This window comes from Strix uralensis, chromosome 1 (genome assembly GCF_047716275.1).
Source record: "Strix uralensis isolate ZFMK-TIS-50842 chromosome 1, bStrUra1, whole genome shotgun sequence".
Classification (NCBI taxonomy): Eukaryota; Metazoa; Chordata; class Aves; order Strigiformes; family Strigidae; genus Strix; species Strix uralensis.
The window spans coordinates 72245774-72260412 of record NC_133972.1 but is presented as its reverse complement, the minus strand read 5'-3'; the positions used below and the strand labels follow the sequence as shown (position 1 = coordinate 72260412).

The 14639-nt window shown below is 42.6% G+C and overlaps 2 protein-coding genes across 5 annotated transcripts in view; one reads left to right on the top strand and one right to left on the bottom strand.

Moving 5' to 3' along the window:
* The window catches only part of GPLD1 (glycosylphosphatidylinositol specific phospholipase D1), a 26202-nt gene extending 22086 nt beyond the window's left edge, over window positions 1–4116 (bottom strand). For 2 of the 4 annotated variants that reach the window (XM_074870633.1, XM_074870643.1), the window contains exons 1-2: window positions 2940–4116; window positions 50–105 (exon numbers count right to left, since the gene is read on the bottom strand). In XM_074870633.1, the coding sequence (XP_074726734.1) occupies window positions 50–105; window positions 2940–3036 (153 nt within the window). In that variant the 5' untranslated portion in view covers window positions 3037–4116. Of the gene's footprint in view, window positions 1–49 lie in introns of all 4 variants that reach the window. The other 2 variants (XM_074870653.1, XM_074870682.1) reach the window with 2 other exon arrangements.
* Window positions 4057–14639, top strand: ALDH5A1 (aldehyde dehydrogenase 5 family member A1). Its single transcript, XM_074870697.1, has 10 exons — window positions 4057–4405; window positions 4587–4670; window positions 5646–5816; window positions 6104–6220; window positions 6657–6800; window positions 7683–7826; window positions 9311–9469; window positions 10743–10912; window positions 11640–11698; window positions 11855–14639. Exons 1-10 carry the CDS (start codon window positions 4112–4114, stop codon window positions 12058–12060), a joined length of 1548 nt encoding a protein of 515 aa, XP_074726798.1. The 5' UTR covers window positions 4057–4111; the 3' UTR covers window positions 12061–14639.

Here is a 14639-nt window from a genome sequence, read left to right as displayed (position 1 = left end):
AACATTCAGAAGAAAGGTGTACACAATTCAGAAATAATATGCTTCCTACCTGTCTATAATTAACATTCCCTTCACGCTTAATGAAAAATTCCAGAGCTCTATGTGCTGAAAAACAAGATATTGAAGTATTGATTTATAGATATGGTGGCCAGGCTTGTGTTTTGTTAGAAGCATTATGAAAACCAGAACACGCCACACTGTCATACCTAAGCCAAGCAGCACAGGTGCACAAGACATGATTTCTCAAAAAATTCTGTACATCTGAGAGGGTGTGTTTTCTCACCTCGGGAGCTAATAAGGAAATGCTGTTTCTGCGGAAATGCTGTTTCTGCAGCACATCTGGGCACTGAGGTCTTTCTTTAGTCTTTCTCTAATCCCCAGCTCCCAAGCTGACCAACAAAGACGAAATCGCAGGGAAAAGGAACTCCCCACACGCAGAGCTGAGCTACCGCAGTGAACTGACACGATCACACCCAGTACATATAAAAGGACCCACCTGAATTGTATTTAAGTTTCACTGCTGCCCTTAACATTGAAAAAGGTATCTCAGGAATCAACGTGATGTTTAACAGTTTGATTCATTTTTAGCATGTATGAAAACCAACAAAAATGTAAAGTTAGCAAGATAAATAATACTATTTATTCAAAGAATAGGCAGACATTCTTACTGCCAAAATATTTATTGAGCAAGCATAACAAGAGAATGAAACAAACTGACATCATTTTTCTTTAATGAAGCCTCCTTCTAATGAATGTTAGATCCCGGGGATAATCTATTAACACATTATTTGGTGAAACTGCATGCATGGTTATCATCTTGCCCTCCCACACAAAGTTTTACTCCTCACTTGAAGCTATTTACAGACTAAGACTGATCAAAATAACCCACAATATGCTGAATTTAATTTGATCCTTAACAAATAAATCACATGACAGAAAAACCCCACTCTCATTCTGGAATAATATGGACAAAACTATGGGTTTGAATGATCTTTCACTTTGAATTTTACCCACTGATCTAAATCATCCTTACACAAATATGTTAAGATACCTTAAGGACCAACCTTGCACCAGAACAGGGATAATTTAAAAATAGTAATTAAAAACAGTCTTATCATTTTAAGGCTCAGCCATTTCAACACACATCTCTTTCCGGCATGGGAGAGTCTCAGTTTGGCAGTTTGCTTTTTCTGTCTCCCATCCCCCCCGACTTCTCTTATTACTCACATGGGCCAGTTCACCTTTACAATGAATTTTGCGATAGATCTCCCACAGTTCCACAGAGCCCCACGGGTCTGATGGGAGCCACTGGGGGGGAAGAGCCTCCCCACTCAGACCTGCCTCTAGAAACAAGGCTGTGACAAGTAGGACACAGCACAGTTCTGCCGAGCACACTGAACATGATCAACATTTTGAATAGGCAGAGCTTTTCACCGTTTTCAAAGTACTTTCAGAAGTCTGTCCACGATAGACTTCGGTGCTGGTTTTGAGTCGGAGAAGGTCCTTTCTACAGTTTGTTGGTTTTTTTTCCTGGAATACTCAGTGTTTGGATTTGGCAATAACTTTTAGTATCTTATCATCATGGACTTTTATTTTCACACTAATAAAAGCACCAATTTTGGCAGCATCAGAGCTGATCCCTGTTTAATGTCATTTTCAGACAAATGGACAAAATCTGTTGTAACCTATGACCCAGCAGTTCAGTGTACACACTACTACTCAGACAACCAAGATCTTTAAATTATATAAATGCAGTTTTTCTGCAATATGCTTCCTTGATTAGAAAAAAAAAAAAAATTACTGCTTTGGGACAGATCCATAAACTCTTGTTTCTCTTTGTAGATTTCTTGCAAATACACTCTCTTCTGCCAAATCTGTTATTTCAAGTTTTCAGAAGCTCATACTCAGTAATTAGGGCCCCGAGCTTCCAAAGATATATGTGCTTGCCTAACCTCAGGCAGTGTGACTTCTCCCACTGATTAATATGGGTTTCTTGACATATCATCAGGAAAAGCAAATGGTTGCAGGATGCTGACCAAGGGTACAGCACTCAGTAAGGGAACATACTCTCAGTCTCAAATGAATGCCATGAATAACCCCAGCCTTTAACTTGTTCAAAGTTGCATGTTTTCAGTAAAGTCTGAGAAGATTACCTGAATAGAGAAAACATCATACGTTTTACGACCTGTTTGAGCAACGGATTTAGAATCAGAAACAGAAGAACAAACAATTAAAACTGTCAATCTTTTATGAGTAAATGTTTCAGAATAACCTCACACTACTCATGGGTGTTCCCGCAAGAACTACAGCAGAAACCAGATTTTAAAAATAACACATGCAAACAAGAAATTCAAACCAGAAATATTTCCCCACTTTGATGTTCACTCAGCTCTTTCCTTCTTTCTCTACAAATCTAGGCTGTTCAGGCTACAGATAGCAACCTACCAGGAAGAGACACAGAACAACATTTTGATGATGTTAGTCATAGATACAAACACATTACAGCATTTTATCTATTTTATGCAGGTATGGCAAAATGAATACGTGTGATTTGAAAACTGAGTAACCACAAAATATCTGTGCTATTTTCCAGTTTAAATATAACAATTACATAAATTGTGTAAAGTATTCCTCTTCTTTCTCCAAACCAAACCCTGCCTGTGTAAAATTCACAAACATTTCAGTTACATAACGCCCATGTTTTAGAAGACGGAAAACTACGCAACCAAATTGATTCAAGAACTTTGCTTATACAAACAGTAAAGTTTCAAACTCCAAAACAAAACTACTCATCTACCCTATGTGTTATTCACATTTTCTTAAAATGATGTACAATGCTTATGACTTTATTTCCTCCCTTCACTTTCCAGATGAATCTGAATTTACTTCTCTTACCAAGCAACTCAAAGACAGGAAAATTCATTCTGAATACGTCTTACCTATTTCAACATGTGTTGAAATTCCACTTGGGATACATCTTTGACAGAAATGGTATAGTATAACCAGCAAAACAGACCAAATCTTCAAACCAGCCATGATGCTGGCTCGAACCGTGATTTTCAGAAGCCTGGAGCTGTAGCACGGTGACCTTTGAAATGTAGGTTACGGAGCATGCCTTTTCTTTCAGACATATTGCTGACACAGCAAGTAAACGACTGCCTTATTTGAAAGGCTATTTTGTACCAATACTTTTCTTTACCTCAACTAAAGTAATATATATATAAAAAAGACATAACTTATAGGTGTTCTCCCCTCTTGAATTCTGTAGTATCTCTGGGGGTTGGGCAGTGTAACTGCCACCAATGCACAGCAGGAGCGAGGCTTCTGTTAATATACAAAAGCACAGCAGAGAGGTGCATCCTCCCAGAGCTCATCCAGCTCATGGTGCACTTGCCTTACAGCAGCTATGTCAGATCTCACAAAAAATCAAAGCCAGTCGCCAAAGCAGTATTGGTAGAAACACACTATCTCCCGAGTTGTAGGTAATACAAATTCTTAAGCTTTGGTGAGCCGACAGAGCACTGCGCACGTACTTTAGGGTTTTATGATCCAGACTGAGAGCCCAACCGATAATACCGGGGGGGATTTAAGGAGAGCACTCCTGCCACACGCATTGCGAGGAACTTCTGGCCGACTGCAGAGGCTGGGCACGCCGCGGCTCCCAGCCCCGCTCCAGGCAGACCCGGCCTGGCCGCCGCGCCAGCCCGCTGCTCAGCCTGCGCGTCCCCGGCGGGACGGTGGCAGCGCGCAGGGACTGCGCAGGGGCTGCGCAGGGCCCAGAGACCGACCGCAGCCGCTGCGGGACCCGGCGGCGAGGGCCACTGGCCCAGGGCGAGCACGGCCTCCCGCGGGCCGCTGCTCCTGAAGCCAAGCCCCCGCTCTCCCTCCGGGGGGTTCGCAGTGGGGCTGCGTCAACGGGGATCCGGGAAGCAGAAGCCCGCCGCCGGCCTGCCCCCACGCCTGCAAGGGCAGACCGAGAACCTCCACCCGCTCGCCATCGGGCCCCGGCGAGAGGCCCCTTCCGGCCCGGCTCCTCCGCGGCTCCTCCCCCGGGGCGGCGCGGCCGGGTGGGCTCGGCCCGGGCCCCGCCGCTTGCCGCCCGTGCGTGGCCATGGCGAGCCTCTTACGGTGGCGGGCAGCCGCCGCCCGCCTCCTCTTTCTTCCCCCGGCACCCCCGGGCCCGGTGGCGGCACGACACGGCAGCTGGGCGCTGCCCGCCGCCCTGGTGCGCCGGGGCGGCCTGGTGGGCGGCCGCTGGGTGGAGACGCCCGCCGCTTTCCCCGTGCAGGACCCGGCCAGCGGCGAGGAGCTGGGCCGGGTGGCCGACTGCGGGGCGGCCGAGGCGCGGGCGGCCGTGAGGGCCGCGCACGAGGCCGGCGCCGCCTGGAGCCGCCTCCCCGCCAAGGTGAGCGGCCGCGGAAGATGGCGCCCGCCCGGGGAGCGGCGAGGGGGCCCCGGGCGCGGCGCCCGTCCTGGGCCGGGCAGGGCCGCCCGGCGGGTCCGCCCCGGGGGTCTCCCGGGGCTTCGCTGCCCGTTCGGAGAAGCTCGGCCCGGGCGGCGGCCACGGCTGCCTTCTCTCTTCCCAGGAGAGGAGCGTGCGCCTCCGCAGGTGGTACGAGCTGATGGTGGAGAACAAGGACGAGCTGGCGAGGATCATAACGGCCGAGAACGTGAGTACGGCGGCAGGGCCTCGGCCCGGCCCCGAGGACGTGGGTGCTGCCCTGGGCCAGCCGCCAGCCCGTACACGGGTGCTAACGTGGAAATAAGATAACAGGGACAGCCGTCAAAACACCCTGTACACATTTCACCAGTGAGCCACCATATCTTTTTTTTTTTATCACTTAAGAAAGTTGAGCTAGCGGACACACTGTGCATTCACCTCGCTCTGTTAGGTCACTGGATAACGTTTCAACCGTTTCTCTCTCTGACATACAAACAGCACGTTATTTGGGTGACAGTAGTACCTAACACTTCAGTGGAGATCAGACCCACGTTGTGCTTCATGGTGTGCAAAAGCATACATCCACCTAAACCGTGCTCTTCATGTCAGAAATGTTTGTGTTTGATCAGTTTCATTGACTGGGAAAAAAATGCAGTACTTTTAAAGCAAGTCTCCAAGTTGGATTCACTCAGTGTGGGTTGGCTTGCATCACAGAGCAGTCTGGGACCTCACTGGATAAAACCATGCTGGAAGATACTTCAGCAGCTCCTTGGTGGTGTCCCAGCTGCTAATGGTCATTCAGTCCAGGGGATCAGACCTGGAATTACTCCAAAGCAGTACTCTCCAAATTTCTTTTGTCCCTGCATAAACTTGTAACTGTTTTGCCATGATTTGCATGGTGTTCAGGATGGTAATAGCAGCTAACTGCAGAGTTTGTAAATAAACACATGCTCCGTTTGCTATTCCAACTTCTCCTCTCCGGCAGGTATGAGTCTAGGCACAACACAGAAAATGTTGACTATACAATGATGGTATATTGAAGCCGCGCAACTATTGTTGCTGCAGTCATAATCCTTTTTGGAGGCCGCGGTGTACACGATTACAGAGTACTCTGAAAAGAACAGAAATTCCTTAATGACTTGAATTTGGTTTTATTGTTTCAGTCTGTTCCTTACAGTGTATCTTCAATCTGATTTAATCAAAGGGAAAGCCTCTGAAAGAAGCACAGGGTGAAATCCTGTATTCTGCCTCGTTTCTGGAGTGGTTTGCGGAGGAAGCTCGCCGGGTTTATGGTGATGTTGTTCCAGCATCCGTGAAAGACAGAAGAATCCTGGTACTGAAGCAGCCAGTGGGAGTGGCAGCCATTATAACCCCAGTAAGCATAGCTGAATTTTTCAAATTGTGAAGGTTTTCAGCTCAGAGCATGGGTCTGTGGCCTTAAGGCTCCTCCAGCCCTGGCAAATACCCCTGTAAAGTTTAATTTCTGCCTTGTACTCGCTTCTTCTTGGGATTGGTAGGGCTTCTTTGTAACGTTCACTTAGGACAAAGCACATCGCACAGGTCTGTTTAGGTTATCGCATAATTACAGAAACAGTGCTGTTTCTGCAAAAACAGGAGGCAAAACTTTGCCAAGTTTGATTGCACTTTTTTCTCTCATCCTAGTGGAATTTCCCCAGTGCTATGATTACCCGGAAGGTTGGTGCAGCTCTGGCAGCTGGCTGTACGGTGGTAGTGAAACCTGCAGAGGACACACCTTTATCTGCATTAGCTCTTGGAGAGGTGAGCTTTTATGCTAAGCTTTACCTTGGCAGTGGACTGAAGCTCTAAATGGGGAGTCAGATGGGCTTTGAGGGTAACTCTGGCCAGCTTCATACGTGAAGAAAGGACAAACTGGCTGACTTGATTCAGAGGTTTTAGTTCTGTAAGAATCTTTGAAAGTTGCCTCTAATATGGTGTAGAGTCTCAAAGAGGATGGGGCCATTTAACTACACAAAGCATCTTTATTTCTTTGCTTTGGTTACTTTGAATACAGCCAGTTTAAATTGGAGCAAAGCCGCTCTCTTGACACCGTGGCATCTGTTACCGGTTGTGCTGTGCACTTGCAGCTTCCACTGGCTCAGGGAGTGGCTTCTTCAAAACAATAAACAAACATTAAATGACTATTCCTCATACAAAATGCACTGATAATGCAAATTCTGTGTTTCTTTTGTTGCAGCTTGCAAACCAGGCTGGAATTCCAGCAGGAGTGTATAATGTTGTTCCTTGTTCCAGACAACAGACAGCAGCTGTAGGGGAAGTTCTGTGCACTGATCCATTGGTAGCCAAAATATCTTTTACTGGCTCTACAGCAACAGGAAAGGTACATAAGTGCACAGAACATCCTTGAAGATTATTTCTGTGGTTATACTGGAAAGGTAGGGGGAAAGTGTGTGCTTTCATACAGAGCCGCCATCTTTTCTGGCTACTGTACACAGATTGTCCAGTTAATTGTGTGCTTCTTGAGATACTGCCTGTTAACTTTAGTATCGGTGCTGCACAGAAGGATGCCTGTGTGCAACTTCCAGATAACTGCACTTTATGAAATTGTAATGTGAACAGTTCTGTACAAGATGCTCTTGTTTCATATCACAAGGTGACAACGTACTAATAAGAACATTGAAATTGAGTTTCAGAGGTACTGTTCAGGAATGGCTTCTGCAGTTGAAGAAAGTATTAGAGAAGTGAGGCCTTTGAATCTCTCCTGTCAACCTTAGTCAGTAAGCAATCTTGTCATCATCTCTAATGAAATCAATAAAACTGCGGAGTGTGCCTAGAAGATGATAGAGTTCTATGAGACGGGTGTATGCAGAACGAAGAAAAAGTATGGTATCCAGGCAAATCTTAATCCGAAATTCTGTCAGATCTTGGAAAAGCTTTCTAAGAGTAGTCAAGATTTTTATTACCAAAAAAGAAAAGAACAAGCAAACAAGAGTAACTGTATTAATGTGTAAAAGCCTGACCTGAACTGGAGTTGATGAAAATCCTTCTCTTCATTATTTCCTGCCCAGAATTTAATCTAAAGATTTTAATGAAGGAAGTTAATCCTTGTTTTTGTCATAGGAGAAAACAGTTGGTCTAGCATTCCAGAGAAGATGCAGATTAATTCCCTGCCAGAGTTAGTTTTTCACTGCCTTCCATCTGTGGTTCCACAGTTCACATCTGGTAGAGGTACAGATTTCTGTGTCTCCTCTATTGCCTGCAGATACTGCTGAAACACGCAGCTGGCACTGTGAAGCGAGTTTCCATGGAGCTTGGAGGACATGCTCCTTTTATAGTGTTTGACAGCGCCAATGTGGACCATGCTGTTGCAGGAGCCCTTGCTTCTAAGTATAGAAACTCAGGGCAGGTAAGAGTAACCTTTCTGTCCTTTTTCCTGGAAAGTGAAGAGCTGTACGTACAGTTCAAGCTGTAAATAAGCTATTTTATATAAAAGGAAAGTACAGAACACTTCATTGTGAAGGGAAAGATACTGGAGTCGCACATGGCTCTGGGCACTCAAGCCAGTTATCAGCAAGTCTGAGTAACAACACTGTAAAATCCCATGTACTTTCAGAACATACATGGCAGGCAATAATATCAGTGGGAAGGAGGATGTTCACTGGGACTCTTCACAAGAGCATGAGAAGTGATAAGGTGTTTTGTCATGTGCTTTATTAGCATTAAATTCATTGGAGAAATAGAGCTGTGAAAAGAACCCTCCTTCCTCAGTTCTCAGGATTGTATTTTATAACATGTGCCTACCCATTTCTTAAAATCATGGCTTCAAGTCTCATGATAAATGTTTCTGTCTGTAAGATTGTGTGTTCGATTCAAGTCTTTGTGTTCTGAAAGCACCCAGCAGGAGTTAAGGGGATTGAAATCTGTTAAGACACTCATGGCTAGATTTTTCCATGAGTAGCTTAAAAAAAGTGATAGACAGGATTCAGCTGTACGTTGCTTCAAATGTATTTTACTTAGAGTCAAAAATTTTTTAAGAGCATCACTTTCCAGAACAGTCAGCTGAGCAGGGCTGTGTGGAGACTGTTCCAGCCTTATAAGTATTACCTCTACACTTGAACATGAAGTTGACAAACTCCAACTTTGGAGAAGCATCAAGTTTTTGGTGGGACTGGGAGGTCATTTGTTTGGGAAGATGTTGCTTGAATAACAGAAGAAGGAAACGTAAGACTAATCTTGGGAAGAAAGAAAACAAAATAGAATGGAATGGGGACAAGGACCGCTGAGTGATCAGACATGGGTTGGACAAGATCTAATGTAATAGGCACCTCAGCTGCTGCATAGAAAGATAAAGCAGCTGTTACATTTGAGAGACTAGCAATCAAAATAGGATGCAGTCTGAGCAAAGGGGTAGCACAAGTAAGTAGGCCACTGAAAGCACTTAAAAACAAATTCCAGGAAGAAAGCAAAAACTCAGTGAAGGAGTTAGAAAAAGAGACCCCACACCACCAGGTGTGATTTGAGGTTCTGCTGCTCAGTCCAGCATTCTGCAGTCTCATTAGAAGGTTTTCTTGCAGCCTCTGGACCTTGGTTAATCCATGTATCAGAGTTCACGGAACTCACAAAACCTTTTCCCAGTGTAGGCAACTTAAATTTAGCAGTGTGGCATATTTCACACACATATTGACACCTTGTTGAAGTTGTATTTCTAAAGTGAGAGGGGTGATGAAAGAAATGGCAAAGCTAGGTAACAGCTTAGGATGATGGAGAAGAGACAGAGGACAGGTCACTGTAGTAACCCAACAGTGTGGCATGAAGGCCAGAATGAATTAATGAATAGATTAAATACAATATAAACTACTGTTTGTTTTTCCTTTTCATGTTTGTTTTCAGACCTGTGTTTGCACAAACCGTTTCCTGGTGCAAAAGGGAATCCATGACAAATTTGTGGAAAAGTTTGCTAAAGCTATAGAGAGAGAACTACATGTCGGAAATGGATTTGATGCAAAAACTACCCAAGGGCCACTAATTAATGAGAAAGCAGTGGAGAAGGTATAAACAAAAGATTTCATTTTTAACATCTTAATTTCCTTTTTATGATCCATAAGGTAACTTTAGATTTGTATTTCACTTATTTTCATGCTTGGTTTGTTAGAGTGTATTTGCAGTGTGGCTGGAAGTCAGTTCTGTTCTCCAAGTCCACGCATACATACAGATGAACAGATGCGGCCTGTTAATTTATCATTCCCCTATTTCCATTAAGGGAAAAAGAGATTCCGCCTTTAGGAGAAACCGATTCCTCCTGATTTCTTCCTAGCAGTTCTCACGAACATTTACTGAAATTGGATACACTGAGAGTTGTGGTGATCCCGCAATTTTGAAGCACTGTGAATGACAGCTTACTTTGAAGAACAGTGACCCTGTTTGGCAAAAGCTAAGCAGAATAATACATTGAGGTTAAAAATACCAGAGCTCTGGATGTTGTAATCACTTGAAACCTTACCTGCATGGTTTGGGTCTTCTGTTCTGGGTGACTCATGACTCCAGGGAATATTTTTTTTATTGCAGTAAGTCACATTTTCTATAATACTAAACTATGTGGTTCACACTTTGTAAGTATTGTGGCTTAGTTATATGCAGGCTTGGTTTGAATCCCATTATAGTTGAATGCTGCCATATTCTTTCTGTTTATAAAATAATAGAATATGAAAATATTCTTTGATTTCTTCATGTTTTCCCTTTGTGCATCACAGAAGTACAGTGTGTGTGTGCGTGTGTATCGTATACATCTATACATACAATAAGTACTGCATATAGTCACTTAACTGCCTTTCTGTCATTTCAAAGGACAGATGGAGGTGGAGACTGCTACTTCAGTTTCCTCATTACTTTATTGTCTCTGGATTAATTGTAGATGTAGGGGATGAAAAATGTTCTTGTCAGTACCGTCTTGAAAGTCATCCATTTCTCTTTAAATGGCAGTCATGTACTTCTGTTTTCATAGTGCTTGAACACTGCTATCAGGTGTAATTCTTAGTCCTGAGAAGACTTTTTCTCATGTTAGATGTAACCTTTTCATTTCAGCAGAAAAGCTGAATCTTTAGTATCTGGGAGACTGGGGCCATACTCATTGTTTGTCCATCTGAAATTACGTCAGAAATAAAAATTCAAGAAAAATTTTAAATAACACTGCAAACAGTCTTCTGCAAAGTATAAACCTCTCTTCAGAATCTTCTATTTAATACTGGAGAGCATTGTTTCTTCAGTGGAAAATATTGCTCATTCCTTAATGCTGACTTTGAGATTTTTGTTTTGCATACTTCAGGTAGAGAGACACATTAAGGATGCAGTTTCTCAAGGAGCATCTATTGTGACTGGAGGGAAACGACACAGCTTGGGGAAGAATTTCTTTGAGCCAACATTACTTAGTAATGTTACAACAAAAATGCTTTGCACCCAAGAGGAGACATTTGGCCCTTTAGCACCAGTTATCAAGTAAGATTGTTCATTTTCCAGATTAAAAATAGCAATTGAAAAAACAATAAAAGATTATTTTGAATAAATAAGATTTGGATGACAGCTTGCCAAAAGATATATTTGTACTATCACACAAGTCTTGTAATAAGACTGAGGTACCCATGTGAAAACTTACTTTGGATAGGCGGTTTATTTCTCTCTCTTGACCCAATTTTAACATCGCTGCAACTTTAACTTTTTGAAAATTCTTTTCAATCAACTTCGTGATTTGTGGCATGAAGTAGGAGGCAGGACTTCACAGTTTGTCATGTCATTTGCTAGTCCTAAATTTTTCTGATAGAGGATGACTTAGAGATCACTTTTCTCCTTAAAACCTTCCCTGCCTCCGTCTAGAGGAATCGGATGTGATGAAAGAACATACAGTTATCTCTTATAGTTGAGAGTGTTTGTGTAGTTGGGTAAATGTTTGTATAGTTGGCTAACTCATGTGAAGTAAATGTTTTAGCTGCCGGTGTCAAGGAAGGGTAAAGGCAGTCTTAACTACTTAACTGCAGTTTAAATGAAGAGAAGTGGTAGAAACTCCTCCATTGTTTCAAAGTGAAAACTAAACCAGGTGTTTTGGAAATAGACATTTGGAAAAAAAACTGCATCTTAACTTTTTTACTTCCGGTAAGACTGCTGCTTGTCAGTAAGACACTAGATGAACTGCAGGCCTCATTTGTATTTTTTCTCTTTATATTGACAGATTTGAGACTGAAGCAGAAGCTATCGCTATAGCAAACGCAGTTAATGTGGGTTTAGCAGGTATGCCTGTCAGATAAATGTATTTCTGTGGTTTTATGAGCTTTAGTGTTACGGGGTGACAATTTTTAATGTCAATAAGTCTCTTTTTCACAGTCTTCCTCAATTGTTCTTCCTGATTTTAATTTTCATTCCCGTATCTCTATGTCTGCATGGCAGGGTATTTTTACTCCCAAGACCCAGCTCAGATCTGGAGAGTTGCAGAACAACTGGAAGTTGGAATGGTTGGTGTTAATGAAGGCATAATCTCCTCAGTGGAAGGTCCTTTTGGTGGGGTGAAAGAGTCTGGCTTAGGGCGAGAAGGTTCAAAATACGGCATCGATGAATACTTAGAACTAAAATATGTTTGCTTTGGAGGCTTATAAAAATCTTCAAAAAGCACATTCCCAACAGCTTGGAAAACAGTGCTGTAATTTTAATAAGCTTCTTGAACCAGAAGTATGCATGAATGCAACTTCTACCTTCTTTAAAACTAAGCAACTCTGTTCTGTATGTGTAGAGATACTTAACAGTATTCTGTGCTGCCATATGTTTTTACATGTTCTTTATTTATACATCCAGTTTTTCAGCAATGTGATCACAGTCTCCATAATTTTAGTAAGGAGTAGGGAAGAATGCCCATTTATTATTCTTGGATTACTCCTGTGTAACTGAGAGGACTTGTGCATAATGAAAGTGGATCATAACCCATGGCAAGGGAAACTATACCACTGTTCTGTACTGCCTCTGATGTTTCAGTGTGGATGTGGGAGGATTTGGGGGTGGCAGTCTCCTGTTAGAATTTTGTGTAAATATTTACATTTTCTAATGTGGTTATGTGACATCCTTTTAGAAGCAGGCATGTCTCTTTTTTTTTTTAAGTGTGGGAGAAGCTGATGTGGCATATGAAATGTGAGGCATTGCTTTTAGCTACAGCTAGGCATCCATGCTTGTTAATGCTGGCTGCAGAGTGCCAGCTGTTCAGCTCTGAGCTTCCAAGCAGAGAGCTGTAATTTCTGCCTAACACACCTGGGATCAAATATGGCCCTCGTATGATGTTCATGAGCCCCAGCAGTCCTGGAAACATGACAGTCCAGGACAAGGAGTTGCTGGCTTAGTGAGTAGCGGGAGGAAGATGGGATGCTTACTTGCAGGAATAACTTGTGGAACTGTAAGGAGACACTGTAAGGGCTGTTTCCAGGAAGCACAAGTGGCAACATAATGATACAGATAAACTTCCTTCCGTGAAAAGAATGTGACTCTCCTTGGGGTAAATGTTGCTCAGTGTCTAAAGGAACATTACTCACCACCTCCAGAGAACAGGAGCAGATAGATGGTTCCATTCCTATGGGCTTTGTGCCTTGGATTACATTTGTGGTTACACAGGTGAATGTCCGTTAGGGAGGAAGATTTAAGAACCTTTGAACTTGGCTAACTTATGACCTAATAAAGATTTAAATAGACATGATTAGAAGTGAGACTCCATACGTCACCTCACTATTCTGTCACCTTCAAAAGATGATGTAAAGCTTCCTTAATATGAAACAAACAATGCTGTTCAAATGTTATTTTAATGGCAGTCAAAAGCAGCACTTTAAAAAATGTGCAATGCTAATCTGGTAAATAATCAACACTACAGGCTAAGGGGAATAAAATTTTGTTTCCTGTGTTGGGTAAAGCCCCACCAAATAGTTAATCATTAATTACTAAAAAATAAAAGGCAGCAACAGAGCTCTTACTTCTATACACTAATGAATGTACCCTATGAAATGGGATATTTTATCCAATCAGGCAAAGAGGTACCAGGTAACACAAGACTGGGGGGTGGTTGGGGGGGGGCAGGGAAGCAAGCCAGAACTGAGTTTCATGGGGTTTTTTTTTAAACGCACATAAGGTAGCATGACTGCTACTTATTATTTCTAAATACTTTTTAGGATTATATTTGTGTAACACTTGAGACCAGGTAGGTCTGGAACACATTATCTGTCAGTAGAGTATGTGTGTATGATGCCCGTGGAAGGGCAGTTAAAGGACGCTTACTGCCCTTCCAGTAATTTCTGATGCACCAAAAATGCACATTTAAGATAGTGAGGACTTACTACAGCTATCAGTTGCAGCATATGTGCTTGTTACGAAGAACAAAAAAAGGATGGCCTATTTCTACACTAGTTGCAAGAAACTTTCTTACAGCTAACTTACACTATTGAGTGCACAGGTTGCCTGAATTTAGGGAATACAGCGGTGTGGAAGAGGAAGCTGTTGGAAAGAGTAACTAGGTAGAAGGTGGTTATAACCTGGTGCCTGGTTACCACAATGCAGTGATGCAGGCACACTTGCAGGTATTGTACATGGGTGGAATATCTGCCACTGAAATTGCACAGACTTAAAATATGTCTGCCTGTGAACTGCAGTATAAGGTCCAAATTAAAGTTACCTCATTTACTACTGTATGACAGTGCAATCTTGAATGTGGGTATACTTCTTGGAACAGTGCAGTTGACAGATAAATTCTTTAACCTGCTGCTTTATTCATTGCAAGCTCACTGATCTGCTGCATTTGTGCATTTAAAATCTTGGTATTCTTCTGAGAATAACACTGTTAAAATTAATGAGTAAATGTTTACTTTTTTTCTGGCAAACAATACCTTTTACTATGCCTGATAACAAGCACAACCCCTAATTAAAAATAAGGTATGTAATAAGCTTTAAAAATACCTTTGTCTAGATTGGATTGTGGTTGGATTCCAGCATAGTATCCTTGTGTCAGTAACATCAACATCAGTTAAGCACAGAATAATCTTAAAAGTTGTTTTCATAGCAAAAGCTGTGATTCTTCAACAAAAGATATACTTGAATTCTCACGCCTCGGTTATGTTGATTACAGTTGTGATAGTTCAGCAATTTCTGGATATTAAAACTGTGATGGAAAAATGTTTTCAGTTAATAAATAACTTCTGTGAAAGCA

Excerpts from the sequence above, each read along its gene's own strand:
- ALDH5A1 (XM_074870697.1), top strand. The coding sequence starts at position 4,112 with ATGGCGAGCCTCTTACGGTGGCGGGCAGCCGCCGCCCGCCTCCTCTTT. Across the intron at positions 5,817-6,103 it reads TGGCAGCCATTATAACCCCA|TGGAATTTCCCCAGTGCTAT; the intron begins GTAAGCATAGCT and ends CTCTCATCCTAG. Across the intron at positions 11,699-11,854 it reads AGTTAATGTGGGTTTAGCAG|GGTATTTTTACTCCCAAGAC; the intron begins GTATGCCTGTCA and ends TCTGCATGGCAG.